Below are 27,158 nucleotides of genomic sequence, written 5' to 3'. Positions count from 1 at the left end.
GCATATGTTACTATTGTCGTCTATGGGATTTGATTTGGTAGTATACACCCTATAGCACATATTCAGTGCATAATAAAAAATATTATGATTTTGTCATTTTATTTAATTAAACTATACTGGTTGATTAATTAGCCATCACTCGATCATGCAAGTTCACAATGACCTTGACCTTGACAATAATCTCTGTACATGGCTCTGAATGGAGTTTGAATCAAAGTTAGCACTGAAGAAAAGTTGGTTTTGGCCTATAATTCATACTGTAAAGATTTCAATAATTTCTTTTTACATGGTATTTGACTTACCATATACAACTGCTCTTAAATATGGTATTATATATAGGCAACCTGAACTAAGATTTTAATAGCAATTTATTTTTATATTAAAAATAGCATGTGCCAATAGTGGGTTAATGTCTTTAGTTTCCATTAACATTGTTAATTTTTTATGTATGAAATTCTGAAAACTCAAATTTTAAAGAAGTTGATTTTTATTGTCATTTTGACATATTTATAGGGTGCTAAGTTATATTTTAGACAAATTTGTAGTTTTATGCAAAATTTAAAGTAAATTTCAAGAAAAACTTTACCAAAAACATAATTAAATTTGTTGTCACTATTGTGCCTTCTGTTCTTATTTGTACATAACAATAAGATTGTTAAACATATACTTAGATCTCCAGATCATTTTTGTTTCTTAATAATCACTTAGTTAGCTCTCATGAAAAGCATTTTGAGTTTATACTAGATTCAGAACCAATTTTTTCAGATTTGATTATCTGCCTTGGATTAACTTGATAATTTATTTTATTGTTAAAGCTGTATTACCTAATGTTACTAGCTAAATAAAATGCTGGATTACAGATTGTAGGAATACATCTAATGTACATATTGTATTCATCCGGATTAGAAAATAATGCAAGAAAATAGATGTTTGGGTAATTTTGTCATTTAAAAATAGTTTTTTTCAGTAATTAATCAAAAATAAATGTGTTAAAGCTGCATGATTATTCCAGATATCACAACTATTAAAACCTCCAACTACAGTAGGCTATAAATAAAATATAGTCAGGAATATTGGTGGCTGCCAATGGTTTTGATGGTTCATTATGAAAATCAGCATGGCCGATGGATTTGAAATTCCCACACCTGGTAACTTGAAGACACCCACACCCAGCATACAGGATTTCCTCCCAACACTAATGTTCAGGACATTAAGTCATTACTTCATACAGGTACAGTCATGTTTGTGTTTCCTTCCTCAGATAGTGTATTTTTTTAATACTGATATTTCTTTGATGTGCCTGTTAAGGTCCTCATAATCTAGGGGCCAATCAAGTGCATGTGTTTTAATGGCATTCTTTAAAGGGGTAGAGGTACTCTGACTATCTTTGTTGTCTCTACATATATACCTGAGTACACACACCCAACTGAAAGTAAATATCTTCAGGTGTTTTATTTTAAAACATTTTGTTGTTTAATATGACATATTGCATTTGTACAAAACTATGTGCAATATATATGCTTTTTGAGGTGTACATTATATTAGGTTGCACTGTAGAAACAACAGTTTCAGTGAGGTTGTCAGTTTATGTCAGAATACACCAGATCCTGGTTGTCATAAAGACACATAGCTGGACACTTTTTGAAAAATGTATGTTATCAGTATAGGTAGTACTATACCAAATAACTTCCAGCTGGGTCAAAGTTCGAGGTGCACCGAACTTTTGATAGAGAAGTGAACACCACAAGTCCTGTGATTGGTTATAAATGTGAGTGTGTTGGTTGTAAAAAATAATAGTTTCATCTGGGTAAAATAAATGTTCAATTTTATTTCATCCAGTACCAATGTGTCAAGTAGCCTTGTGCTTGAAACAAGTATGGGGTACCTGTAAAAAAAAAGTACTCAAATTTTGTGCGAAACTAGGGTAGTCATAGACGCTACCCGTTATCTCAGAAACGAGCAGCTTGACCCCCATTTTTTTCTGATTCACTTTAAGTGTAAGGGGTGGTAGTATTTATATCCGTGGCGTTTATATCGGTTGATACGTTGCAGGTAGGAGTTTTAGCCGCATATGTTACTATTGTCGTCTATGGGATTTGATTTGGTAGTATACACCCTAAATAAGTCTTTATTTCAGACACAAACATTGTAAATGCAATTGCAGTACTGTGTCCTTTCAAATTCAAGTAGGTGAGTATATAGCATCAATTAAATAAGTCTTTATTTCAGACAAAAACATTGCAAATGCAAGTGCAGTACTGTGTCCTTTCAAGTAGGTGAGTATATAGCATCAATTAAATAAGTCTTTATTTCAGACACAAACATAGCAAATGCAAGTGCAGTACTGTGTCCTTTCAAGTAGGTGAGTATATAGCATCAATTAAATAAGTCTTTATTTCAGACACAAACATAGCAAATGCAACTGCAGTACTGTGTCCTTTCAAGTAGGTGAGTATATAGCATCAATTAAATAAGTCTTTATTTCAAACACAAACTGCGCTAATGCAAGTGCAGTACTGTGTCCTTTCAAGTAGGTGAGTATATAGCATCAATTAAATAAGTCTCTTGGTATATGTTCTTGCACAAAATAAACTTGTGCAATAAATAGGAAGCGAAAACAATGTATGTTAAGTTCTGTATATGTAACAAACATGACAACTAACCTGATCTGTACTCTGTGTTCTTCCTCCAGTCCGATATATCAATCTCCACAGTTCCCGCTATCACTAGCTCCAGCTCTCTGGCATCAAACACCGTCACCAGGCGTGTCTCTATCACCTACAACACAGAAGCATAACTATCACAGAATGTTAGAAAGACAGGTTGAATATTTGTAAACAAGTCACCAAGCGCATCTCTATGACCTACAACACAGAATCATAACTATCACAAATGTTAAGAGGAGAAGTTGAATATTTATAAACATAATTAACAGTCATGTCTCTATTACCTAAAACAGGGAACCATAACTATCACAGAATGTTAATAAACGAAGTTGAATATTTGTAAACATGGTTACTAGTTGTGCCTCTATGACCTACAACACAGAACCATAACTTACAGAATGTTAAGAGAGAGGTTGAATATTTATAAACATAATAACAGTCACGTCTCTATTACCTATAACAGAGAACCACAACTCTTACAGAATGTAAAGAAGCAAGGTTGAATATTTGTAAACATGGTTACCAGTTGCATTTTTATCAACTACAACATAGAACCAGTTACCCTTACAAAATGTCAAGAAGAGATGTTTGAAAAGGTATGTCCCTAAGGAGCTAGTGTCAGTGGCTTTAGTAAGAATACAAATATGCTCAGTAATGTTAAATACTAAACAAACCTCATGGAATCCCTTAATAAGGCTGTCGGTCTGCTCAGTGACGCCTCTTTCCAACCTCCACTTAACAGTTTTCTCAATGTATTCCTTCTTGTTCCGCTCAGAGACTGGAATATTTTTCCCATTTGGTTTCAACTCTCTTTCTGTGACCTGATAAAACACATATACAATTCACTAAATAAATTATCTTGCCGTATATGTCATTTTGGCCTACTTCTATGTAGACTGAAATTACTGGATATCTGTCAAATAAGTGCCTTCTAACTTTATATATTAGTAGTGCCAATATCAGATCAAAGTTAAAGTTTGTTTTGTTTAATGACACCACTAGAACTCATTGATTTATTAATCATTGGCTATTGGATGTCAAACAGTTGGTTATTTCCACACATAGTCTTAGAGAGGAAACCGGCTACGTTTTTCCATTAATAGCAAGGAATCTTTTATATGCACCATCCCAGTTGTGGAGGACTAGCTGGAACGAGAAATACTGAAATTTTAAGAACCAAAATGGGAGGAACTTAATACAATTTTTCCATGCATGTTTTGGGTAAATTTTTGCTTGACAACAGTGACAGACCATCAGTCATCATGGGAAACTGATAGCTGATTATTACAGTTAGTTTAATAATAAATTAGATCATCTTACTGACAATGAATATGAAGGGAAAAAATCTGGAGAATTTTCATTCATTTTTTAATAATTTGTTCACAACTTGCATAACACTGGATGTCATTTTATGCTCAGAAGAACTGACACAGTAACTGTGAAAACAGGTGAATTAAATTATTTACAAACATAAATGTTGAATGTCGTACCTGCCCAAAGACCTCCTCACTGACGGAAAAGTTAAGGTCAAGGTCCATGTCTGTGATGTCATTGTCTTTGATCCACAACAGACTCTGGTAGAACTCGGCATCTATCGTCTCCACATCCTCAATCGACCAAGGCCTGCAGCGATAACAAAACAAACAAGTGTACTACTGAAGTAATACATGTCGCCTACCAACAAATTTCAAGGGAATAACTCAAAAATAGGCCAATCGTCATGAAACCCAACTTGATCTGTAGTATATCATACTGTATGATAAAGCGATGTACAAACTTGATCTGTAGTATATCATACTGTATGATACAGCTATGTACAAACTTGATCTGTAGTATATCATACTGTATGATAAAGCGATGTACAAACTTGATCTGTAGTATATCATACTGTATGATAAAGCGATGTACAAACTTGATCTGTAGTATATCATACTGTATGATAAAGCTATGTACAAACTTGATCTGTAGTATATCATACTGTATGATAAAGCGATGTACAAACTTGATCTGTAGTATATCATACTGTATGATAAAGCTATGTACAAACTTGATCTGTAGTATATCATACTGTATGATAAAGCGATGTACAAACTTGATCTGTAGTATATCATACTGTGTGATAAAGCGATGTACAAACTTGATCTGTAGTATATCATACTGTGTGATAAAGCTATGTACAAACTTGATCTGTAGTATATCATACTGTGTGATAAAGCTATGTACAAACTTGATCTGTAGTATATCATACTGTGTGATAAAGCTATGTACAAACTTGATCTGTAGTATATCATACTGTGTGATAAAGCGATGTACAAAAACAAACTGAGGCATTGCAGAAAAGTACCAGTATGGGACTAATAACAAAACAGATTACACGTCAAATCACTGCAGAATAATTTACATTCCTTAAGTGGGGGTTCTCCTGTTATAGATTGTAGTAATAACTTATAGCAGTGACTTCATTCTATACCAAATCTTTTTAAACAAAAGCTACACCACTTAAATTTGGATCACGTATGTGTTCTTCAAATACAAAATACACATACATGTACAAGAATCAGTATAAGAACAGTGATGTGAATGAATAAACACATATCACAGAAGGAAGGAAGGAAATGTTTTATTTAACGATGCATTCAACACTTTATTTACACTTATATGGCATCAGGCATATAGTTAAGGATTACACAGATATTGAGAGAGGAAACCCGCTGTCGCTACTTCATGGGCTATACTTTTCGATTAGCATCAAGGGATCTTTTATATGCACCATCCCACAGACAAGATAGCACATACCACAGCCTTTGATACACCAGTTGTGGAGCACTGGCTGGAACGAGAAATAGCCCCAATTAGTCCACCGACGGGGATCGATCCTAGACCTACCGCGCATCAAGTGAACACTTCACCACTGGGCTACGTCCTGCCCCAAACATATATCAGTGTGTATGTGTAAGGATTTTATAATAATAACAATGGCAATAGTAAACCAAGCCTGAACTTACGTTAACCAGAGGCATGCTCAACAGGGAGTGTAATCGCAGTCACTTGGTAGACTGGCCTTTCGCACCTAACATATGTCAGTGTGTATGTGTAAGGATTTTATAATAATAACAATGGGAATAGTAAACCAAGCCTGAACTTGCGTTAACCAGAGGCATGCTCAACAGGGAGTGTAATCGCAGTCACTTGGTAGACTGGCCTTTCGCACCTAACATATATCAGTGTGTATGTGTAAGGATTTTATAATAGTAACAATGGGAATAGTAAACCAAGCCTGAACTTACGCTAACCAGAGGCATGCTCAACAGGGAGTGTAATCGCAGTCACTTGGTAGACTGGCCTTTCGCACCTAACATATATCAGTGTGTATGTGTAAGGATTTTATAATAATAACAATGGCAATAGTAAACCAAGCCTGAACTTACGTTAACCAGAGGCATGCTCAACAGGGAGTGTAATCGCAGTCACTTGGTAGACTGGCCTTTCGCACCTAACATATGTCAGTGTGTATGTGTAAGGATTTTATAATAGTAACAATGGGAATAGTAAACCAAGCCTGAACTTACGTTAACCAGAGGCATGCTCAACAGGGAGTGTAATCGCAGTCACTTGGTAGACTGGCCTTTCGCACCTAACATATATCAGTGTGTATGTGTAAGGATTTTATAATAGTAACAATGGCAATAGTAAACCAAGCCTGAACTTACGCTAACCAGAGGCATGCTCAACAGGGAGTGTAATCGCAGTCACTTGGTAGACTGGCCTTTCGCACCTAACATATATCAGTGTGTATGTGTAAGGATTTTATAATAGTAACAATGGGAATAGTAAACCAAGCCTGAACTTACGTTAACCAGAGGCATGCTCAACAGGGAGTGTAATCGCAGTCACTTGGTAGACTGGCCTTTCGCACCTAACATATATCAGTGTGTATGTGTAAGGATTTTATAATAGTAACAATGGCAATAGTAAACCAAGCCTGAACTTACGTTAACCAGAGGCATGCTCAACAGGGAGTGTAATCGCAGTCACTTGGTAGACTGGCCTTTTGCACCTAACATATATCAGTGTGTATGTGTAAGGATTTTATAATAATAACAATGGCAATAGTAAACCAAGCCTGAACTTACGTTAACCAGAGGCATGCTCAACAGGGAGTGTAATCGCAGTCACTTGGTAGACTGGTCTTTCGCACCCAACATTACATGAATGTGATATGATAGAAGATAATGGTACCAGTCAAACAGTTTGTAAGCGCTCAGCCTCCTGACCACAACAATGCACATGGGTTAACACACTCTATGCTTATTGCTATACCTGTTAGAACAGGGGCCTAATTCACAAAGGTCTCTCAGGCTCTGCTAGACAACAAAGCATCCTCTTTGCAAGTCTTTTAGCATTGCACAGCAAGATCGCAAAGTTGCGAGAGTTTAGTGAATTAGGTCCCAGGTAAACAGTTACAATACAGAGTGAGATAATTAGAAATAGAATTAAAGAATTTGCCATGCATCCAGCTTACACTCTGAGTAAGGCTTTGTAGAACGGTCGCGTGAAGAATGCGTCTAGTAGATACTGATGCACAAGAGCAAGTCCGAGAACTCGACCAGCAAACCGGAACCTAGAACAAATCATTCAACACAAGGATCACTCAACTTCTCATAGTTTATAGGTCAAGTTCTCATAGTTTATAGATCAACTTCTCATAGTTGCATAATGACCCAAAATGTTGATTCATTTTTCTTATGAACTGCAAACATTATTCTTTAAACACTAAAAATTACATCAAATAATTTCCTTTTCTTGTATTTTAAAAAGTATAGTTTAACATGTGACATCAATTTTTGAATTTCAACCATAACTCTGTATCAACACACAACTGGGTGTTATGTTAATGGATAGGTAATAAATATTTTTAAAACTGTCTAGTTATGTTATGATGTCACTGGTGTCATATCAAACCATATACCATATACATTACACAAACCTACCACTCATGAATATTTGATAAACTAGGTAGTTCATATCCTATATATTACCCAGACTTACCACTCATGGGCATTCTCTACAAACGCTGACATTGGACTGATCTGCACGGTGTATGTATCATTTGCAGAGTACTCAAATAGACCGTAGTATGGGTTGAATAATTCCCTTGACAACAGGAAAAAAAATTCCCTTGATGGACCGCCATAATCTAAACTGTAAATATAGAAGAGAACAGGTTTTCTGTTTAAAAAGAAGTTTAACATTAGTTAATATTTTCTATGCAAAATATCCATTAAAAAAACAGAAGCTATGACCAACATGATTCAAAATAACATAATAATTAACATATTTCATTATTATTATCAAGAATAATATGGTTTAAAATAAAATAAAAATGAACATTTATTGCATAAATTTCACATGGCATTATGAACATCCAACAGTCATGTTTAAAAAGTAAACCAACCCTTCCTCTCCAGCAAATGTAATGTACAGTTTGCTCTTCTGTAACTCTTTCTTCGGCGTCGACATTATCTTGTTAAACGCATCTTCTAGCACATGGTCTCTTCGCATTGTCAGCCTACAACAGACCACACACACGTACAAACATATACAAACTAGATATTGTGGCCATGTGATATGCACATAATATCTGCCTTTTTGATTACCGGTAGACAACATTTATGCATCACTAAAGTCATTATCACCCACCTTGATTGTAATTTTTTAGCAAAGTGAAAAAAGAAGACAAGAAGATTGCTCTAAGATTATGTTGTTAAACTTGGGCAGGCAAGAACATTTGACGAGTGGGGCATTCTAGGAAGCAAAGCTTACTGCAAATAGGTGGGGAGACATCAATGGTCAAAAAACTATTTGTTAGAAGCAATAGGCAAAACATCTGCATAGCGGACAAGGGGACCATCATAGGTTGTGACGTCACTACAGCCACAGTGACATCATAGCTTACGATGGTTTAACAATTTCGTAGGCTAAGATTGCTTTGAAAATATGAGCCCAGACCACTTGGATGGATTTAAAAGCAGAATCAAGACATACAATATCATTTAAATTATTGCCATAGTTTTGTGGAAATTTGTTGTAGCACATTATAGTGAAAAAGTTATTTTATTTTAGATATACAAGCCTATGGTCATCAAGAAAGTTAAAAGCTTGTTTGAATTACTCCACTTGAGCAATTTGATTACAGAAATCAATCAGTGTCTACTGGATGACTTGACAACTCTGACATATAAGGCCGAATTTACAAAGGTTTGTTTTGTCTTATGCCCATATAACTAGATATATTTACAACTTTGCTTAAACACCTGCGTTTAATAAAAAACAGGCATCATAAATTCATCCCATAGTCTTCAGAGGAAACATACTATATTTTTTTCATTAACAGCAAGGGATCTTTTATAGACACTTTTTCCCACAGGACAACACATACCATGGCCTTTAATATACCACTCATGGGGCACTGGCTGGGATCAATAAAACTTCATATTGATTTGCTGAGGAGATTCATCTGTACGACCCATGGACCCCAGGAAAGCACTCTACCAACCGCGCTAGATCCCGTCCCACTGTCATCGTAAGTGCTTAACCATTTATTTGTACTCACTTGAGCTTGCCCGGGCCTTGACCGAACCCCTTGGACTCGAGTTTCCGGTAGAAGTTACGCAGCTTTGCTTGATAGTCTCTCTTGTACGGGGCTGGAACTCGGACCGGCACTCTTTGGACTAAAATATAAAAAAAATATCTTACCAGCTGTTTTTATAAACAGTAACAGCTAGTGAATGTTTGAAATGCAGTTTGTTGATGAGCTGTTGTTTTACATGGTGCTTTTTTATAGCAGGTACATCAAAGATTAAATACTTGACATGGTCTTAAGCCAATAAAAAAATAAATATTTTAGGATTAATTTCAAGGTCCACAATAGTCAAAAATGGAAAAATTGCCATGAAAGTAACTTATCTGTAACTGAGGCAATGTAAAAAAAAAGGAAGAAAAACTATGTGGGACAGACAGATGGATGGATGGATGAACAGAAAGACAGAAGGACAGACAGATGAATGGATGGACGGACGGACAGACAGCTTGGACTAGTTGGGGGGACTAAAAGCTGCCACAATAAGCCGTCAATAACAAAGCTTTAATTTAGGACTAATCTGTATGAGAAAGATAACTACTGTAAAAACAAAGACTAAAACTACCACAATAACTGTATAATGTACGGTAAAGACAAGCTACCTGGTGAACCTTGAGCATCAAGCACTGCTGTAGCGCGAGAAGACGCAGCCGGTGGAACATACGACATGATGTCATTTTCAAATACACTGGAAACAAAAGGAAGATTTGCTTAATGACATTTCAAACTACAGGTTTTAAGTGTCTTAACATATCCATATTCTGACGTTGACAAAAAGAGTGAAAACCCGTCTCCGCCACAAAGGTAACTCCTACTGACCAGCAAGAGATCTTTTTTATGCACTTTCCACTGAAAAGGAGAGTACTTGCCACAGCCTTTGGTGTCCCAGTAATGAGGGATTGGTTGGGACGAGAACATCGCCTCCTCACCACCAAGTCAATTGATGGCAATCAATCCTGTGACCCAGGCGAGAAGAAACCTGCTGCATTTTTCCATTAGTAGTAAGGGATCTTTTATATGCACCATCCCACACAGGACAGCACATACCACGGCCTTTGATATACCAGTCGTGGTGCACTGGCTGGAATGAGAAATATCCCAATGGGCCTACTGACGGGGATCAATCCTACACCGACTGCACATCAAACGAGCACTTCATCACTGAGGTGCATTCTGCCCCACACTGAAGATACAGTTAAAATAACAATTAAAATGATGATATATCTCCAACCATAATAACACCTACTTATCGGAGGAATGATAAAATTAAACAAGCATTCTGAGTCTTGCTAAAGCAATACATGTCCCTTACCACACCCAACAGATCTTCATATCTCTTAAGTTCAAGGGACATAACTGCGAAAAATTCGCAAATAGGCATAAACGTTAAACTTGATCTGCAACAGTATATGATAAAGCTATATACAAAATGTGTGGACATTTTTTCTCTCTCTCACATTTTCTAAGTTCAAGGGCCATAACTCTGTGAAATATAGCCATAAAAGTAAAATTTTATCAGTATCAGAACATGATAAAGATATAAAAAATTTCAGCTCAATATCTTGAGGCATTGCCAAAAAAAGATCAGGAAATAAATTTTTCTTAAGCTTCCGAGTTCAAGGGTCATAACTCAAAAATGTGTAAATAGCCATGAAAGTCAAACTTCATCTGTAACAGTACATGATAAAGCTATACACAAAATGTCAGCTCCCAAGGCACAGTGAAAAAACAAAAAGTCCACAAAAACTAATGTGGGAAAGACAGACAGACACACAGACAAAAACTATAGTCCCTTCCAGTAGGACCAGCAGGGGAGTAATAATACCGCTTCATTTACAGTAATAAAATATCTACGTGATCTAGAAAGCAACCCCTCCACATAATGAAATAATCTATTGAACGTACCTCAGTAAAATAGTGAGATCAATATCATTACTCAGTCTGTCCAGAGCTTCTGTGCCATGAGAGCGGATTTTGTGGATTTTATCTTTCAGTAAATTATTTGAAGAATATTGAGGAAAGCGCTCTTTGAGAATTTCATCAACGTTTGCTTGTCGTAGAAAAAGGACCACCTTTTCATTGTAAGCTGAAAAACACAACAGAAATATACATGCAGAGATATAGTATGAATTAATAAATGTTTAACTACATCCTCCAGCATGAAAAAAATTCTGGATGTTTGACGATACAGTATCTGATTATAGCAATCAATTATCAATAAATAAAAAAGAAAACAAATGATACAATAAATGTCTACAATGCTTTGCTTTATTTTTATTGTCTTAAGGCTCTTGATCATTAAACTTTAGTTTTTTTAATGCACACAAACATTCTGAAAATCATTTTAGAATTACAAAATTTACCTTACTCTCACTTAGGGTGAAAAAACAATGACAGGACTTCCGATCACTCCAGCATTCAGTATTTTCAGACTTAGGTTTAGGGTTAGCGTTAAGGTTAATGATAGTTTTAGCATGCTGGAAAGTTTGAAACTCTTTCCAAAATAATTTGAAACTATTTTAAATACCATGTATTTGATTCTAACACAAACTATCAAATAACTCATGTTGTAATGTTTATGTAATTTAATTTGGACCATAATTCCTGTTACATCTACAGGTTGTTTCAGCAAACAAATTCTGATTAGAACTGACTAATCCAAAACTAAACCATGGTGTACGTTTAGTCCATTTCTAACTGCAATACTTTAAAACAAATCTCTGAGAAAATACTTACCAGTGGTTACAAACTAACAAGAGACAATTACATGTATATTATAATAGCTACAAGTACTGTGTGATTATTTCTTCATTTGATATGGAACAAAGTTCTCTATGAAATTTTTTTACTCTGTACTAAATGTATGTTCTGACAAACAAAATAATTGGCAAATAAATTTAGTTAGCTACATTAATCTCAACCATTTTATATACCAAATATTGGTATATTAATATGAAAATACTCCATTTTATACTCCAAATATTGGTATATTAATATGAAAATACTCCATTTTATACACCAAATATTGGCATATTAATATGAAAATACTCCAAGCGGTTCACAGATCATTCCAACATCAAAACTGCAAAATATTCAATAAAAAGAAGATGCTGTTTAAAATGGATTGATCCTTTTAGGCAAAATTAATTAGGATTGGTCAGTAGTGCCATGATCAGTTCCACCACCTCCAGCATTTGTCATTATTTAATAAAAAGAATTAACAAGGTATAAAAACAGGTTAAAGTATCGGGATATTAATTCCAAAAGATAAGTTACTGTCACCTACAAATACAAGGTTAGTAGATGAGTTATTTCTCCTGCCACCAAAGACTTAAATGACTTCAAGAAGTGTGTATACACTCATAAAAGTAATGTGGTTATATTATATATACACTGAAAATATTACACATTTAAATCTCAAATGTTTTAAAAGTATATAACACAAGATACTTATTTATCTAGGAAGTACGGAAATAGATAGGTGTTTAGTAGTCGACCAGAATATATGAAGTATATCATACAAATGTTTACTTCTCTAGTATATACCAAATATATTAATTATTTACTTTTCTGGAATATGGAGAGTATATCATACAAGCGTTTCTTTCTATAGAATACCAAGAGTATATCATACAACTTTACAAGCATTTAGTACTATTCAATATAGAGAGTATATCATATAACTGTTTAGTTCACCAGAATACACCAGTAACAACCGTTATCTATTATGTATTCTCTCTATACAAGAAGAATATTAATCTCTATGAGGTAACTGAGGCATTAGGAAGTATGAGGAAGAGTGCAGGCCAGGTCACAGGAAAAGCAAGCATGAACAGTTTGTTGAATTAGGAAGGGCAGCAATCATAAGGTACCACAAAACAAATGAAAAAATTAACTTGTGTGACTATAAAATACACATACATGTAAATATACTTTAACTCTTTCAAATGTGAGATTTTCTTCTCCTTTTTTTGGCAGACAGGTTTGATAATATTAATTCATATTTTCTAAAATGCATTAGTATATAATTGTCATCTGTCATAAACAAAAACTTCTTGTAAAATAATATGAAGTTTCTATTAGCAGCAAAGCTGGGACTCAAATATATTGCAACACATTTTAGAGTTACATCAACTGTTTTTCTCTAGGTTTTCATTCTAAATGAACTGTACAGTAACACCCCTCCCAAAATCACTAAGTAAAACTCAGCACATAGGAGGGAAGGATAAGATTTCATTGTATCCTGGATTCAAGTAAAACACAGCACATAGGGGAAACGATAATATTTAATTGTATCCTGGATTGAAACTGGTGCTGTGTAAAAACACTCTTCAAAATCTATCCATGATAAAACCAAAATCACTTTTCTTGACTTCAATAAACATCCCAAACAAAATGATAACAGAGGTCAAAGTTTGTGTTTAGTGTTTTGGGGTATCTGTTACTACTACTACTAAATGTTTATACAACTTAAAATCAAGATCATTTAGTGAAATTCTTTACATGATTTATTAGCATAATTTGGCACAGTTGTTTTTCTTCTAAGACCCTATGAAATAAATGAGCATTTCCAATATTATTCTGCCATTTCTAGTGAGAAGGAATACATGTATATATAGAGAGGAGAGAAATAGTTGTCAAGTCACAGCGGAAGCTTTAACTCACGTGTTTCTGGCCGTGTCTCAATGTATTCTGAAAACAAAAGTCAACAACATGGGGAGGTGTGGTCGAACACAGGAAACCTGCAGGCCAAACGAACCTAGTTTTCAGTTTTTATCTACCTCTCTGCAGCTGCCAAACGAAACTTAGTTTCCAGTTTTTATCTACCTCTCTGCAGCTGCCAAATGAAACTTAGTTTTCAGTTTTTATCTACCTCTCTGCAGCTGCCAAATGAAACTTAGTTGCCAGTTTTTATCTACCTCTTTGCAGCTGCCAAATGAAACTTAGTTGCCAGTTTTTATCTACCTCTCTGCAGCTGCCAAATGAAACTTAGTTTCCAGTTTTTATCTACCTCTCTGCAGCTGCCAAACGAAACTTAATTTCCAGTTTTTATCTACCTCTCTGCAGCTGCCAAATGAAACTTAGTTTCCAGTTCTTATCTACCTCTCTGCAGCTGCCTTTCCATAACAGTTTAATGTAATAATGACCATAATAGTTCTCACAACTCACTGTATACAGCTAAATTGCAACACAAAAGCATAACTTTTAGATTAGAATTTATTAACCCAGTGCTAATTTCAACCTAAGCAAGAATGCAAACACAGCAATTGTTCTTAAATCTGGACTAAATAAAAAAAGGAAAAAAGAAGTATTTTGAAGATTTTTTTTTTTATATTAAAAATTTTAAATAAAAAGCCAATTTCTGAAATACAACAGTTACTGTTTTTGAATTCACAACTTTTCTTAATTGGACGAAAGAAAGAAAGAAAGAAATGTTTTATTTAACGATGCACTCAACACATTTTATTTACGGTTATATGGCGTCAGACATATGGTTACGGACCACACAGATTTTGAGAGGAAACCCGCTGTCGCCACTACATGGGCTACTCTTCCAATTAGCAGCAAGGGATCTTTTATTTGTGCTTCCCACAGGCAGGATAGCACAAACCATGGCCTTTGTTGAACCAGTTATGGATCACTGGTCGGTGCAAATGGTTTACACCTACCCATTGAGCCTTGCGGAGCACTCACTCAGGGTTTGGAGTCAGTATCTGGATTAAAAATCCCATGCCTCAACTGGGATCTGAACCCAGTACCTACCAGCCTGTAGACGATGACCTACCACGACGCCACCGAGGCTGGTTATTTAATTGGACGAGGGGTGTGATGTAGCTCAGTGGTAAAGTGCCCACCTGATGCACAATCGATCTGTGATCGATCCCCATCTGTGGGCCCACTGACCTATTTCTCATTGTCACACGTGCTCCACAACTACAGTAACAAAGGCCATGGTATGTACCATCTTGTATGCGTGACGGTGCATATAAAAGAGTAACCCATGGAATATTGGAAGTTGATTTCCACTCTCCATTATCCATGTGATCCGTAAGAAAATGTTTGACACCATATAAACCATATATAAAAATGTGTTGAGCCTCTAATGTTTGCAGTGCTGTAACATTTTCAATGTACTCAAATGTTTGCAAGTTGAGCATGTTTCAAACGTTAAACTAATGTCTCCCGTTACACTTAAGTATTGCAAACATAACCATGCAACACACACACACGCACACACAAACATAATACAAATGACTAGGAAAATGCAACTAGTGAACACAAAATACAACAAAACCAAGACATGATATATATTAACAAGTTGTGCTTTGGAAAGGGGGAACTGTATCTAACAACTGTTTACTAAAGTCTACTGAAAAACCTATGTGAGCTATTAACATTTACTACTGTATTCGTACCGGTAGGTATAACAGGTCCAGATTCTGTGACAGGCAAACGTGGTGGGGGAACAGGCTGAAATAAAAGAAAATAATATACTTACTTGTGACAAATAAATACAGTATCATGCTATTACATACGTCAAAATCTCAAAATATCTACATATAATTACTTAATTTCTCACCAGGAAAGGTGAGCGATCACTCATTCTCACCTCTACACTCGCATGGAAAGTTTTACGCGAGTGACAAATTAATTGCCTTGCAGTAAAATATTCAACAAAATTTACTTGAAACTTCATCCGACTACTCACCATGCATTGATTTTGCTCTTGGTGAAGAGTGGCATTGACCTCTGTGGCTTTGTGATTTAAGTCATCTGCCATAATGCTGGTAGGTACTGAGTTTTAACGACCCAGTGTTGACCACTACCTTGATTTTTCCCTCACTAACTACTAACAACTAACCACTAACCACTATGGATTACCGATTTCTCTCTCACTAACTACTAATAACCAACAAGACATCCTGACATTTGTGGAGAGAATGCTTGACCCTTAAAAAAATATAGCAAAAAAAAAACGTTTTCATTCAAAACATCCCTCCCCTCACCCACCTCCATTTTGCTTTCAAGTTCTTACATAAGACAACTTGTCTCTAAACTTACAGCGTCCAAGCGAAGTGATTCGCGGGTAGAACGGCCAGCCCCTCTCGGCACCGGAGTCTGTAGAAAGTCTGGGTTGATCAGTGGAACATCTGTGGGTAGTCGCGGATCTACAAATGTCGTAGTTCGTAATGCATGGTCGATGAAGAACGCCTGCAACAAATAAAAAAAAGAAATAAAAAATGTATTCACTCAGGATCCTGTCTGGCAAAGCTAGCGGTCTGGAAATTACAAGAATGTTCTATTTTCATGAACCAATGTGTATAAACTTTGGTAAATGTATAAATAAAATGGCATGGTATGAGATACAACTGCCCTACCTTTCCTGATCTATCAAACTTCATCTCCCAGCCTTGTGGTAGATCCAGTGATGTATCAGAAAATATGTTGAGAAAGGTTACTAAATCTCGATTGTGTTGATATCTGAAAAGAATGTCAATGTGAAGAAAAAGTTAAAAGTTTGTTTTATTTAACAACACAACTAGAGCACATGACTTTAATAATCGCTCCTGGATGTAAACCAGCTACATTTTTCCATTAGCAGTATCGGAAGGAAGGAAATGGTTTATTTAATGACACATTCGACACATTTTATTTACAGTTACATGGAGTTGGACAGCAGCATCGGATCTCATTATGTACATTTCCATAGACAGAAAATACAACGACCTTTGATATACCAGTTGTGGGGCGCTGGATGCGAGAGGGAACAAGCCTTCACAGAGGATGGGTCGACCACGGGCTTTGATCCCTTGACCCAAGAACCTCAGTCAAGTGCTCTACCAATTGAGCAAAATCCCTTCCTGAGAATGTGAAGAAATGAAGAAACGTAAATGACTACCATGTAGAATAAATAATATAGACTGTCCATTTATTAAAATACAGCGATTAAAATTACAGGCGACAGAAGTACTGTTGCTGATTCTTGAAAAAGTAAGGGGGCGGAGGAGTTATTGTGAACTTTTGACCAAGGACAAGAACAGTTTTTGGGAAGTGTCAAAATTCCAGCAGACAAAAAAAAATCAAAAAAAAATCAAACTAACGAACTTAAAGTTACCTAAGATTTTTAAATACTGTCACCTGACATAGTGAGAGAAAATAACTGAATCCCACCTTTCAAATGATGATGGATCTCGCCGGACTTTCATTATCATGTGTTTCAATGATGGGTTTCTGTTGTATTCGGCCATGGCAGACTGAAATGAAAACACAACACACACAGTTGAGAGCACAGTACATTGCAGCACATGGTGAATACTGTCAAACCTGTCCTAGCGGCCACCTGTAATCAACTTCACCTGCCTTAAGAGGCCACTTTTTTCCCTCCCAAACGATTTATAATGTAAATGCACCTGCAATAAATGGTCACCTGTTCTATAGTGCAGTTCATCTTCAACTCAGATACATGAAGTACAGTCATTACAAAGACTTACACCTGTTAACAGCATGCTCATTAGTTGGCAGCAGGCAGCAATATTTGGCGGCTATTACTGTCACTATAAACGCTTATATTACATGCTTATTTATAACCCTCTTTAAATTGAGTAAATAAATATAGTTGTCTACTGTTTACAAACAGCCACCTATTTTCAAAGATAATGAACAGCTTGCATTAACCTCTATAGTGAACAGACAACACCCACAGATTATACAAACACGTGTTCTAGATTCAAATATAAGGACACACTAAACACATTTTGATTTACGGTTATATGGCATCAGACATACGGTTAAGGATCACATAGATAATGAGAGTGGAAACACACTGCCGCCAGTGCATAGGCTACTCTTTTTGATTAACAGCATGGAATCGTTTATATACACAATCCAACAGACAGGATAGAAGATACCACAACCTTTGTTACAACAGAGGCATAGCATTGGCTGGATTGAGAAACATACCAAGGGCTAGAACATTAAACTGGATAAATGCATGGCAACAGACAACCATCTTACATTGACAACTTTCTTGTGCATCCTTTTCTAATAAAAAATAATGATAGTATAAAATCAATGAGACAGTATTATTACACCTATTTTCTTTATGTCCATACCTCATTCCCTTGAAGTATGGATAAGAAATCTGGCCGTGAGATGAACTTGGTGGCAGGAAGCTTGCGTTCGCTGGGGTGACTAGACCTAGAAGACTCGGACATTGTCGTCGTCGTCGTAGCTGCTGCTACCGTGTTGGTCACTGACGATGCTGCAGAGTAAGACGGCACCACTGGAGCCATGGTAACCGGAGGCACCATGGTAATGGGAGGCACCATGGTGGTCAGTGATGGGGACACGTGGTTTGAAACGGGTGCGGATGCAGATGAGGGTGGGGTGGATGACAGATTGGACAAAACGTTTGAAGAGGAGAAGGATGGCGGGATTGAATGAATGGATGACAAGGACAGAGAGGTGGGGGCTGTGACCGAAGGTAACGCGGTGGCCGATGGAACAAAGGCAGATGGTGCTGAAGTGGTTGTAACTACTGATGCGGACACTGCTGCTAAGCTGGGCTGTGAGGCAGATGCTGCAAGTAGAAGAAACAAAGGATAAAACCCCCAGTTATTTTTCAAAACAATATATTATTTTTATTACTTAAAATAAAATTCATCGATTGTTTTTTAAATTCACAATTGGTGAATTTGTCGAGTGTCAGAGATAGCCCTGAGATATTACACTGCTTTCAACTACTATGAAACACCAGAACTATCACTCTGTCTCCACAACACTCCCCTAAGGCTAGTTCAAGAAGAATCATTTTAACTCTCCTTAGTGAATAAAAAAACACAAACATTACTACAAAAGGATTAACTATCAATGCTCAACATGGTAATATCTAAATGGCTCCCTATAATCTAACTTAGGGGAGCAATTACTTACTCCCAACAACTGGTTTTCACGGTGAGGTCTGAAACAATGAAACAACCACAAACACACTGGACTCGTCATGTAACGGGTGTCTGTCTTAATCAAGTATTTTATCACACACATATTTGCTCCTTATGATTACTTGTAGTATTTGCTCTTTATGATTACTACAAGTAATCATAAGGAGCAAATGTGTGTGTGTGATAAAATACTTGATTAAGACAGACACCCGTTACATGTCATGTAACAATTGGAAGATGCAGGTTTAACCTGTGTGATAAAATACTTGATTAAGACAGACACCCGTTACATGTCATGTAACAATTGGAAGATGCAGGTTTAACCTGTGTGATAAAATACTTGATTAAGACAGACACCCGTTACATGTCATGTAACAATTGGAAGATGCAGGTTTAACCTGTGTGATAAAATACTTGATTAAGACAGACACCCGTTACATGTCATGTAACAATTGGAAGATGCAGGTTTAACCTGTGTGATAAAATACTTGATTAAGACAGACACCCGTTACTTGTCATGTAACAACTGGAAGATGCAGGTTTAACCTGTGTTAGGACTAGAATCTACAGAGAAATCCACTACCTACCTGAGCCGGCTGCCGAGTCGGACCCAGATGACGTACTTTCAGCCTCAGTAGAATGGTTGATTGTACGCCGGATACTTTGATATCTAAAAAACAAAAAAAACAAATATTTCTTTGTTGTTTTTCAAATCATGCATGGAAAATTAACAAAGAAATACAAGAATTTCATGTACGTTTGTTCAAGGAAAGGGAAAGAATATTTGATTGTCAACATCTCAGCAAATTTTAAACAGCAGCCAGTTGTTGTTTGACATATGGTTCTTTTGACATTTCATAGAGAGAGAAAGAGAGGAAACATCACCATGGCTATCAAGTTTGCTCAAACCAAAAATCAGAAAAGGTGTTCTCGTTCTTGGTTTGACTTTTTCTTGTGGGGTGTTATGTGACAAACTAGCTAGGATTTTGTATGCAAAAAAACCCATCCCGTCCTCCACCCGAAAGAGAAAGGCAAACGCACAAAATTCATGAAAAATAACTTCAATCATAGTGAACTCAGTTGAAGTCCACCCCTCTCCCTCCCCACCCTGTAAAGAAGATTCTGTAGCTAGAATAAACCATGGTTTTCTGCTAGGAAAGTAGATATGAAACTTTCTACAATGTATTAGATAAGTGACAACAAAGAATACCTTCGATCAAGTTGCTGTACTAGATAAGTGACAACAAAGAATACCTCCGATCAATCTGCTGTACTAGACAAGTGACAACAAAGAATACCTTCAATTAAGTTGCTGTACTAGATAAGTGACAAGAAAGAATACCTTTGATCAAGTTGCTGTACTAGATAAGTGACAAGAATGAATACCTTTGATCAAGTTGCTGTACTAGATAAGTGACAACAAAGAATACCTGTGATCAGATAAGTGACAACAAAAAATACCTCCGATCACGTTGCTGTACTAGATAAGTGACAACAAAGAATACCTGCGATCAGATAAGTGACAACAAAGAATACCTTCGATTAAGTTGCTGTACTAGATAAGTGACAAGAAAGAATACCTCCAATCAAGTTGCTGTACTAGATAAGTGACAACAAAGAATACATTCGATCAAGTTGCTGTACTAGATAAGTGACAACAAAGAATACCTCCAATCAAGAAAGAAAGAAAGAAGTGTTTTATTTAACGACGCACTCAACACATTTTATTTACGGTTATATGGCGTCAGACATATGGTTACGGACCACACAAATGTTTTTAGAGGAAACCCGCTGTTGCCACATATGCTACTCTTTTACGACAGGCAGCAAGGGATCTTTTATTTGCGCTTCCCACAGGCAGGATAGCACAAACCATGGCCTTTGTTGAACCAGTTATGGATCACTGGTCGGTGCAAGTGGTTTACACCTACCCATTGAGCCTTGCGGAGCACTCATTCAGGGTTTGGGGTCGGTATCTGGATTAAAAATCCCATGCCTCGACTGGGATCCGAACCCAGTACCTACCAGCCTGTAGACCGATGGCCTGCCATGACGCCACCGAGGCCGGTCTCCAATCAAGATGCTGTACTAGATAAGTGACAACAAAGAATACCTGTGATCAGATAAGTGACAACAAAAAATACCTCCGATCAAGTTGCTGTACTAGATAAGTGACAAGAAAGAATACCTCGTCAGAATACCTTCGATCAAGTTGCTGTACTAGATAAGTGACAACAAAGAATACCTGTGATCAGATAAGTGACAACAAAAAATACCTCCGATCAAGTTGCTGTACTAGATAAGTGACAACAAAGAATACCTGCGATCAGATAAGTGACAACAAAGAATACCTTCGATCAAGTTGCTGTACTAGATAAGTGACAAGAAAGAATACCTCCAATCAAGTTGCTGTACTAGATAAGTGACAAGAAAGAATACCTGCGATCAGATAAGTGACAAGAAAGAATACCTCCAATCAAGTTGCTGTACTAGATAAGTGACAACAAAGAGTACCTCCGATCAAGTTGCTGTACTAGATAAGTGACAACAAAGATTACCTCCGATCAAGTTGCTGTACTAGATAAGTGACAAGAAAGAATACCTCCAATCAAGTTGCTGTACTAGATAAGTGACAACAAAGAGTACCTCCGATCAAGTTGCTGTACTAGATAAGTGACAACAAAGAGTACCTCCTATCAAGTTGCTGTACTAGATAAGTGACAACAAAGAGTACCTCTGATCAAGTTGCTGTACTAGATAAGTGACAAGAAAGAATACCTCCTATCAAGTTGCTGTACTAGATAAGTGACAACAAAGAGTACCTCCGATCAAGTGCTGTACTAGATAAGTGACAAGAAAGAATACCTCCGATCAAGTTGCTGCCGCTGTTCTTTGCTGATAGTTGGGCGCCGATGCGCTACAATGCTTTGTCCCATCTGTGGACGTTGCCATGTTGTGGTCCTGTTGTTGTGGTCAATGTAAAATATTCTTCCATGACTGTCCACTCTCGCCTCCCAACCTAATGGAAAGAAAAACACTTTTCCTTATTGATAGGACAACAATTGTGCAGAATTAAATGTCTCACCTACAATAAACCTTTTCAGTGCACTGTGATGAACATCCAAAGGTGTAACTACAAACCAAGTTTCACTGACCCAGGACATGATTTGTGAGAAACAGATCTGAATGCGAAACTTTAACGCAAAAGTTGTCGCTGTCAACACCAATGGAAAAGTAATTTTACTTCGCAAGGCGAGACAAAAATCTAAATGTCTGAAAAACTAGGAAATTATATGTGGCTGGAATTTAAAAAATTTAACCACATATCTTTCTTGGTTGTAATCGATACTCAACCACTGTACTATGAGATCAGAGGACTGGTCAGGAGAGCAAGTAATTGTAGTCGCTCACTAGACCAATTCTTGTGTCTAGTGTTAGATGAATATGATAGCAGTCAAACTGCTCACAAGCACTTGGTCTCCTGAACACGCCACTAGTTTATTAGTTACTGTGTGACTTACCTCTAGGTAGTGGCTCCTCCCCAGGAGGCTGCTCCACGCGGTGATATTTCGGTTTCCTGAACACGCCACTAGTTTATTAGTTACTGTGTGACTTACCTCTAGGTAGTGGCTCCTCCCCAGGAGGCTGCTCCACGCGGTGATATTTCGGTTTCCTGAACACGCCACTAGTTTATTAGTTACTGTGTGACTTACCTCTAGGTAGTGGCTCCTCCCCAGGAGGCTGCTCCATGCGGTGATATTTCGGTTTCCTGAACACGCCACTAGTTTAATAGTTACTGTGTGACTTACCTCTAGGTAGTGGCTCCTCCCCAGGAGGCTGCTCCACGCGGTGATATTTCGGTTTCCTGAACACGCCACTAGTTTATTAGTTACTGTGTGACTTACCTCTAGGTAGTGGCTCCTCCCCAGGAGGCTGCTCCACGCGGTGATATTTCGGTTTCCTGAACACGCCACTAGTTTATTAGTTACTGTGTGACTTACCTCTAGGTAGTGGCTCCTCCCCAGGAGGCTGCTCCACACGGTGATATTTCGGTTTCCTGAACACGCCACTAGTTTATTAGTTACTGTGTGACTTACCTCTAGGTAGTGGCTCCTCCCCAGGAGGCTGCTCCACGCGGTGATATTTCGGTTTCCTGAACACGCCACTAGTTTATTAGTTACTGTGTGACTTACCTCTAGGTAGTGGCTCCTCCCCAGGAGGCTGCTCCACGCGGTGATATTTCGGTTTCCTGAACACGCCACTAGTTTATTAGTTACTGTGTGACTTACCTCTAGGTAGTGGCTCCTCCCCAGGAGGCTGCTCCACGCGGTGATATTTCGGTTTCCTGAACACGCCACTAGTTTATTAGTTACTGTGTGACTTACCTCTAGGTAGTGGCTCCTCCCCAGGAGGCTGCTCCATGCGGTGATATTTCGGTTTCCTGAACACGCCACTAGTTTAATAGTTACTGTGTGACTTACCTCTAGGTAGTGGCTCCTCCCCAGGAGGCTGCTCCACACGGTGATATTTCGGTTTCCTGAACACGCCACTAGTTTATTAGTTACTGTGTGACTTACCTCTAGGTAGTGGCTCCTCCCCAGGAGGCTGCTCCACACGGTGATATTTCGGTTTCCTGAACACGCCACTAGTTTATTAGTTACTGAGTGACTTACCTCTAGGTAGTGGCTCCTCCCCAGGAGGCTGCTCCACGCGGTGATATTTCGGTTTCCTGAACACGCCACTAGTTTATTAGTTACTGTGTGACTTACCTCTAGGTAGTGGCTCCTCCCCAGGAGGCTGCTCCACACGGTGATATTTCGGTTTCCTAAACACGCCACTAGTTTATTAGTTACTGTGTGACTTACCTCTAGGTAGTGGCTCCTCCCCAGGAGGCTGCTCCACGCGGTGATATTTCGGTTTCCTGAACACGCCACTAGTTTATTAGTTACTGTGTGACTTACCTCTAGGTAGTGGTTCCTCCCCAGGAGGCTGCTCCACGCGGTGATATTTCGGTTTCCTCGCAGGCACTTTGGGTCTGGAGCCAGACTCCGACGAATCACTTTCACTAACTTAAATCAGAGAGAGAAAAATATGTATTAGGGAAACAATACAAAGCTTAATAAGATTCTGATGAAACACCTTCACTAACCAAAATCAAGGCTGAAAATATATTAACATAAAAACAGAAAGCTTATTTACATTCAAAGCTACAATTGCCAAGAGACTGAAATAAGAGTAAAAGTCTGTAAACAGTTAAAACAAGCATTCTGAAAGTACTGCTAAAACAACTCACGTCCCTCTACTACTGGGCTCAAAACATTTTCATTGGGATGTAATTTATGAAAATAACATTTCTGAGAGGGTAATAGTGACTATTTCCTACAATTCTGTCAAAAAGGGATAAAACCCTGTGAAAGTCAAATTTAATCCATAACTCAACACAGGGCTTCTAGATTATGGTAGCCCCACTCCCATGGCTAGTGATATTCATTGTTGGGCTAGTAAATTTATATCTACTATTGTCATGCCTGTTGGCTAGTGAAAAAAAGAAGAAAGAGTCAAATGTTGCAGTTGTCTATTTTGTAAATATGAATCAGTTTTTTTGCCAGAAAAACATTTTTGGGTATGGCACTATGGAATTAAATGCAACCACAGTCAACAGAGGTTGTGGGGAGCCTCCCCCAGAAAGAAAATGGGTTACATTTAGGGTTAGGGTTAAGAAAATTATACATTAACAGGGCTCGAAATGCAGTGTTAGTACATGCACCGGTGCATGCTGATTTTTGCGTGTGCATGTAACTTTTAAAACTGGGTGCACGCGGTGCATGCTAATATTTTTCAAGTACTGTGTATTGCGTATACTAGTCTACCAGATTCAGACTCAAGTTGTTGAATTTTGCGTATGCATTTCGTAATCTGTTCGCCACATGAAAACGATAACTTTTATTTTATGGGCGCATCCATTTTGTATCCCATAATCCTACTTACAACAATGGCGCCCTTTCGGTCATTTCCGTGAAATATATTTGCGAAAAATTACCGGCAATATCTCGGTTATATCCGTGAACGGTATTACGGAAGGTGGTCGAGACCAACTTTGGGGTATTTACATGCATAACACAGTTGTTGTTGTCACTGACAAATTGAACTCCACCAGATCTGTGATCAATACAAAGCACCGTAACTGCCTTGAACATTTTCGACCTCAGATATGGGCACTTGATCAGATGATTGCGAACGTGCAGGTGCATTACTCGCATAGTTGACTTGAAGTCAGCCAGTGACTATTTCAATAGCAACTTCTCGTCGAATTCTGTAGGCTAATTTATATTAGGCTAATTTATATTATGCCAACAGATCTTATCGAGTTAAAAAAGTTGATAACTTTCTTAATACAAAACACAAATATTCGTACGTTTTTGTAATAGGCCTATTATAGATTTCTGTAAGGCATTTACTTTGGGTGAAATTTTCAAATTTGATCAACAATCAGTAATAAATGCAGTTGTATAACGTTCCAGTACTGTTAATAAATAAATATAGGTATTGCCGAATAATTCCGAATAGCATTGTATAAAAACAAACAACGAATTTGCCTTATTTTTGGTGAATGCAACTTTTTTTTCAGCATGCACCTGGTACATGTAGATTTTGTTTTTCATTTCTAGCCCTGATTAATGATAAGAGTAATTAATTCTGCTAAAAGGGTAACTTTAAGAAAAAAAACTGCCAAAAAATCTGGGTATGGCACCATACCCATTTTACCCTCTGGCAGAATCCCTGTGAATATCCTGACCCCACCCCAACCCCCAATGTTAGTGTTTTTAATCTCTATCTCCCTCTGTAGGTGACAAATCTGATTATAACTATTATTTAGTAAAATTATATTAATTAATGTAAAGTAGGGCTAATTAATTTTTAATCGTGGCTAGTAAATTTTAAAAATCACTGATCCAATGACTAGTGAATTTAAAATTTTTTTCTAGAAGTCCTGCTCAACATGATAAAGGTATATTAAACATTTCAGCTCAATATTTTCATGCATTGCAAAGAAAATTCCAGAAAACTGTGATGGCTATACTAATAAAGTTCTCGGGACATGTCTCTGCCATAAATAGGCAAATCCTCATAAAAGTTAGACTATATCTCTGACTACACGATATGTAGGTATATGTAACATTTTAGCTTCATATGTTAAAGGGACATTCCTGACTTTGTTGCATTGTGAGATGTTTCCGACTAATAAAATATTTCTACGATTAAACTTACATATTAAATATATTTTCTTGTTATCAGTGTCTGTATATTTAATGTGTTTCTGATCGTCTTAATATTTGTAAGAAGCCCAGACTGGATTTAGTCTTCAAATAATTTCGTATGTACGAAAAACTCTTTTTTAGGAAATAAAATTAAATTTAACCTAGTACAAATATTAAAACGATCAGAAACATGTTTAATATATAGCCACTAATATTTTATGCAGAAAAATATATTTGATATGTAATTACAATCGTTAAAAAGTCTCTGTTAGTCAATAACATCTTCAAAATTGCAGCAAACTCCGGAATGTCCCTTTAATACATTGCAGGGTCCTGAAAATGGCGATGGTAATATTTCCTAAGTTCAAGGCCTATGATACTGTCAAAAATGGGAAAATCCATATAAAACTCGATGCTTGATCTGTAACTGCATATGATAAAGCCATATGTAAAGAAAAGTCTGGAAAACTGAGATGGTTGTAATATCTTTCAAGTTCAAGGGCCATAACTCTGTCAAAAATTAAACTTGATCTGTAAACTCAACATGATAAAATATACACAAAATTTCAGCTCAATATCTCGAAGTATTGAAATTTAAAAAAAAAAAAAATCTTAAAACCATGTGCAGGACATTTGGAAAAGCTCCTCTAGG

General features: G+C 37.1%; 1 protein-coding gene across 2 annotated transcripts in view; it reads right to left on the bottom strand.

Moving 5' to 3' along the window:
• The window catches only part of LOC121381365 (E3 ubiquitin-protein ligase HECW2-like), a 66,585-nt gene that overhangs the window by 4,660 nt on the left and 34,767 nt on the right, over window positions 1-27,158 (bottom strand). Inside the window, exons 10-27 of one of the 2 annotated variants that reach the window (XM_041510650.1) lie at window positions 24,209-24,316; window positions 22,113-22,266; window positions 19,835-19,917; window positions 18,420-18,886; window positions 17,479-17,561; window positions 16,686-16,788; window positions 16,369-16,518; window positions 15,723-15,777; window positions 13,972-13,998; window positions 11,212-11,392; window positions 9,909-9,994; window positions 9,280-9,397; window positions 8,122-8,235; window positions 7,716-7,868; window positions 7,189-7,287; window positions 4,157-4,289; window positions 3,341-3,487; window positions 2,664-2,778 (exon numbers count right to left, since the gene is read on the bottom strand). In XM_041510650.1, the coding sequence (XP_041366584.1) occupies window positions 2,664-2,778; window positions 3,341-3,487; window positions 4,157-4,289; window positions 7,189-7,287; window positions 7,716-7,868; window positions 8,122-8,235; window positions 9,280-9,397; window positions 9,909-9,994; window positions 11,212-11,392; window positions 13,972-13,998; window positions 15,723-15,777; window positions 16,369-16,518; window positions 16,686-16,788; window positions 17,479-17,561; window positions 18,420-18,886; window positions 19,835-19,917; window positions 22,113-22,266; window positions 24,209-24,316 (2,376 nt within the window). The remainder of the gene's footprint in view (window positions 1-2,663; window positions 2,779-3,340; window positions 3,488-4,156; window positions 4,290-7,188; window positions 7,288-7,715; window positions 7,869-8,121; window positions 8,236-9,279; window positions 9,398-9,908; window positions 9,995-11,211; window positions 11,393-13,971; window positions 13,999-15,722; window positions 15,778-16,368; window positions 16,519-16,685; window positions 16,789-17,478; window positions 17,562-18,419; window positions 18,887-19,834; window positions 19,918-22,112; window positions 22,267-24,208; window positions 24,317-27,158) is intronic. The other variant, XM_041510651.1, reaches the window with a different exon arrangement.

Source organism: Gigantopelta aegis, chromosome 9 (assembly GCF_016097555.1).
Source record: "Gigantopelta aegis isolate Gae_Host chromosome 9, Gae_host_genome, whole genome shotgun sequence".
NCBI classification, from domain to species: domain Eukaryota; kingdom Metazoa; phylum Mollusca; class Gastropoda; order Neomphalida; family Peltospiridae; genus Gigantopelta; species Gigantopelta aegis.
This window is presented reverse-complemented; position numbering and strand designations above follow the sequence as displayed.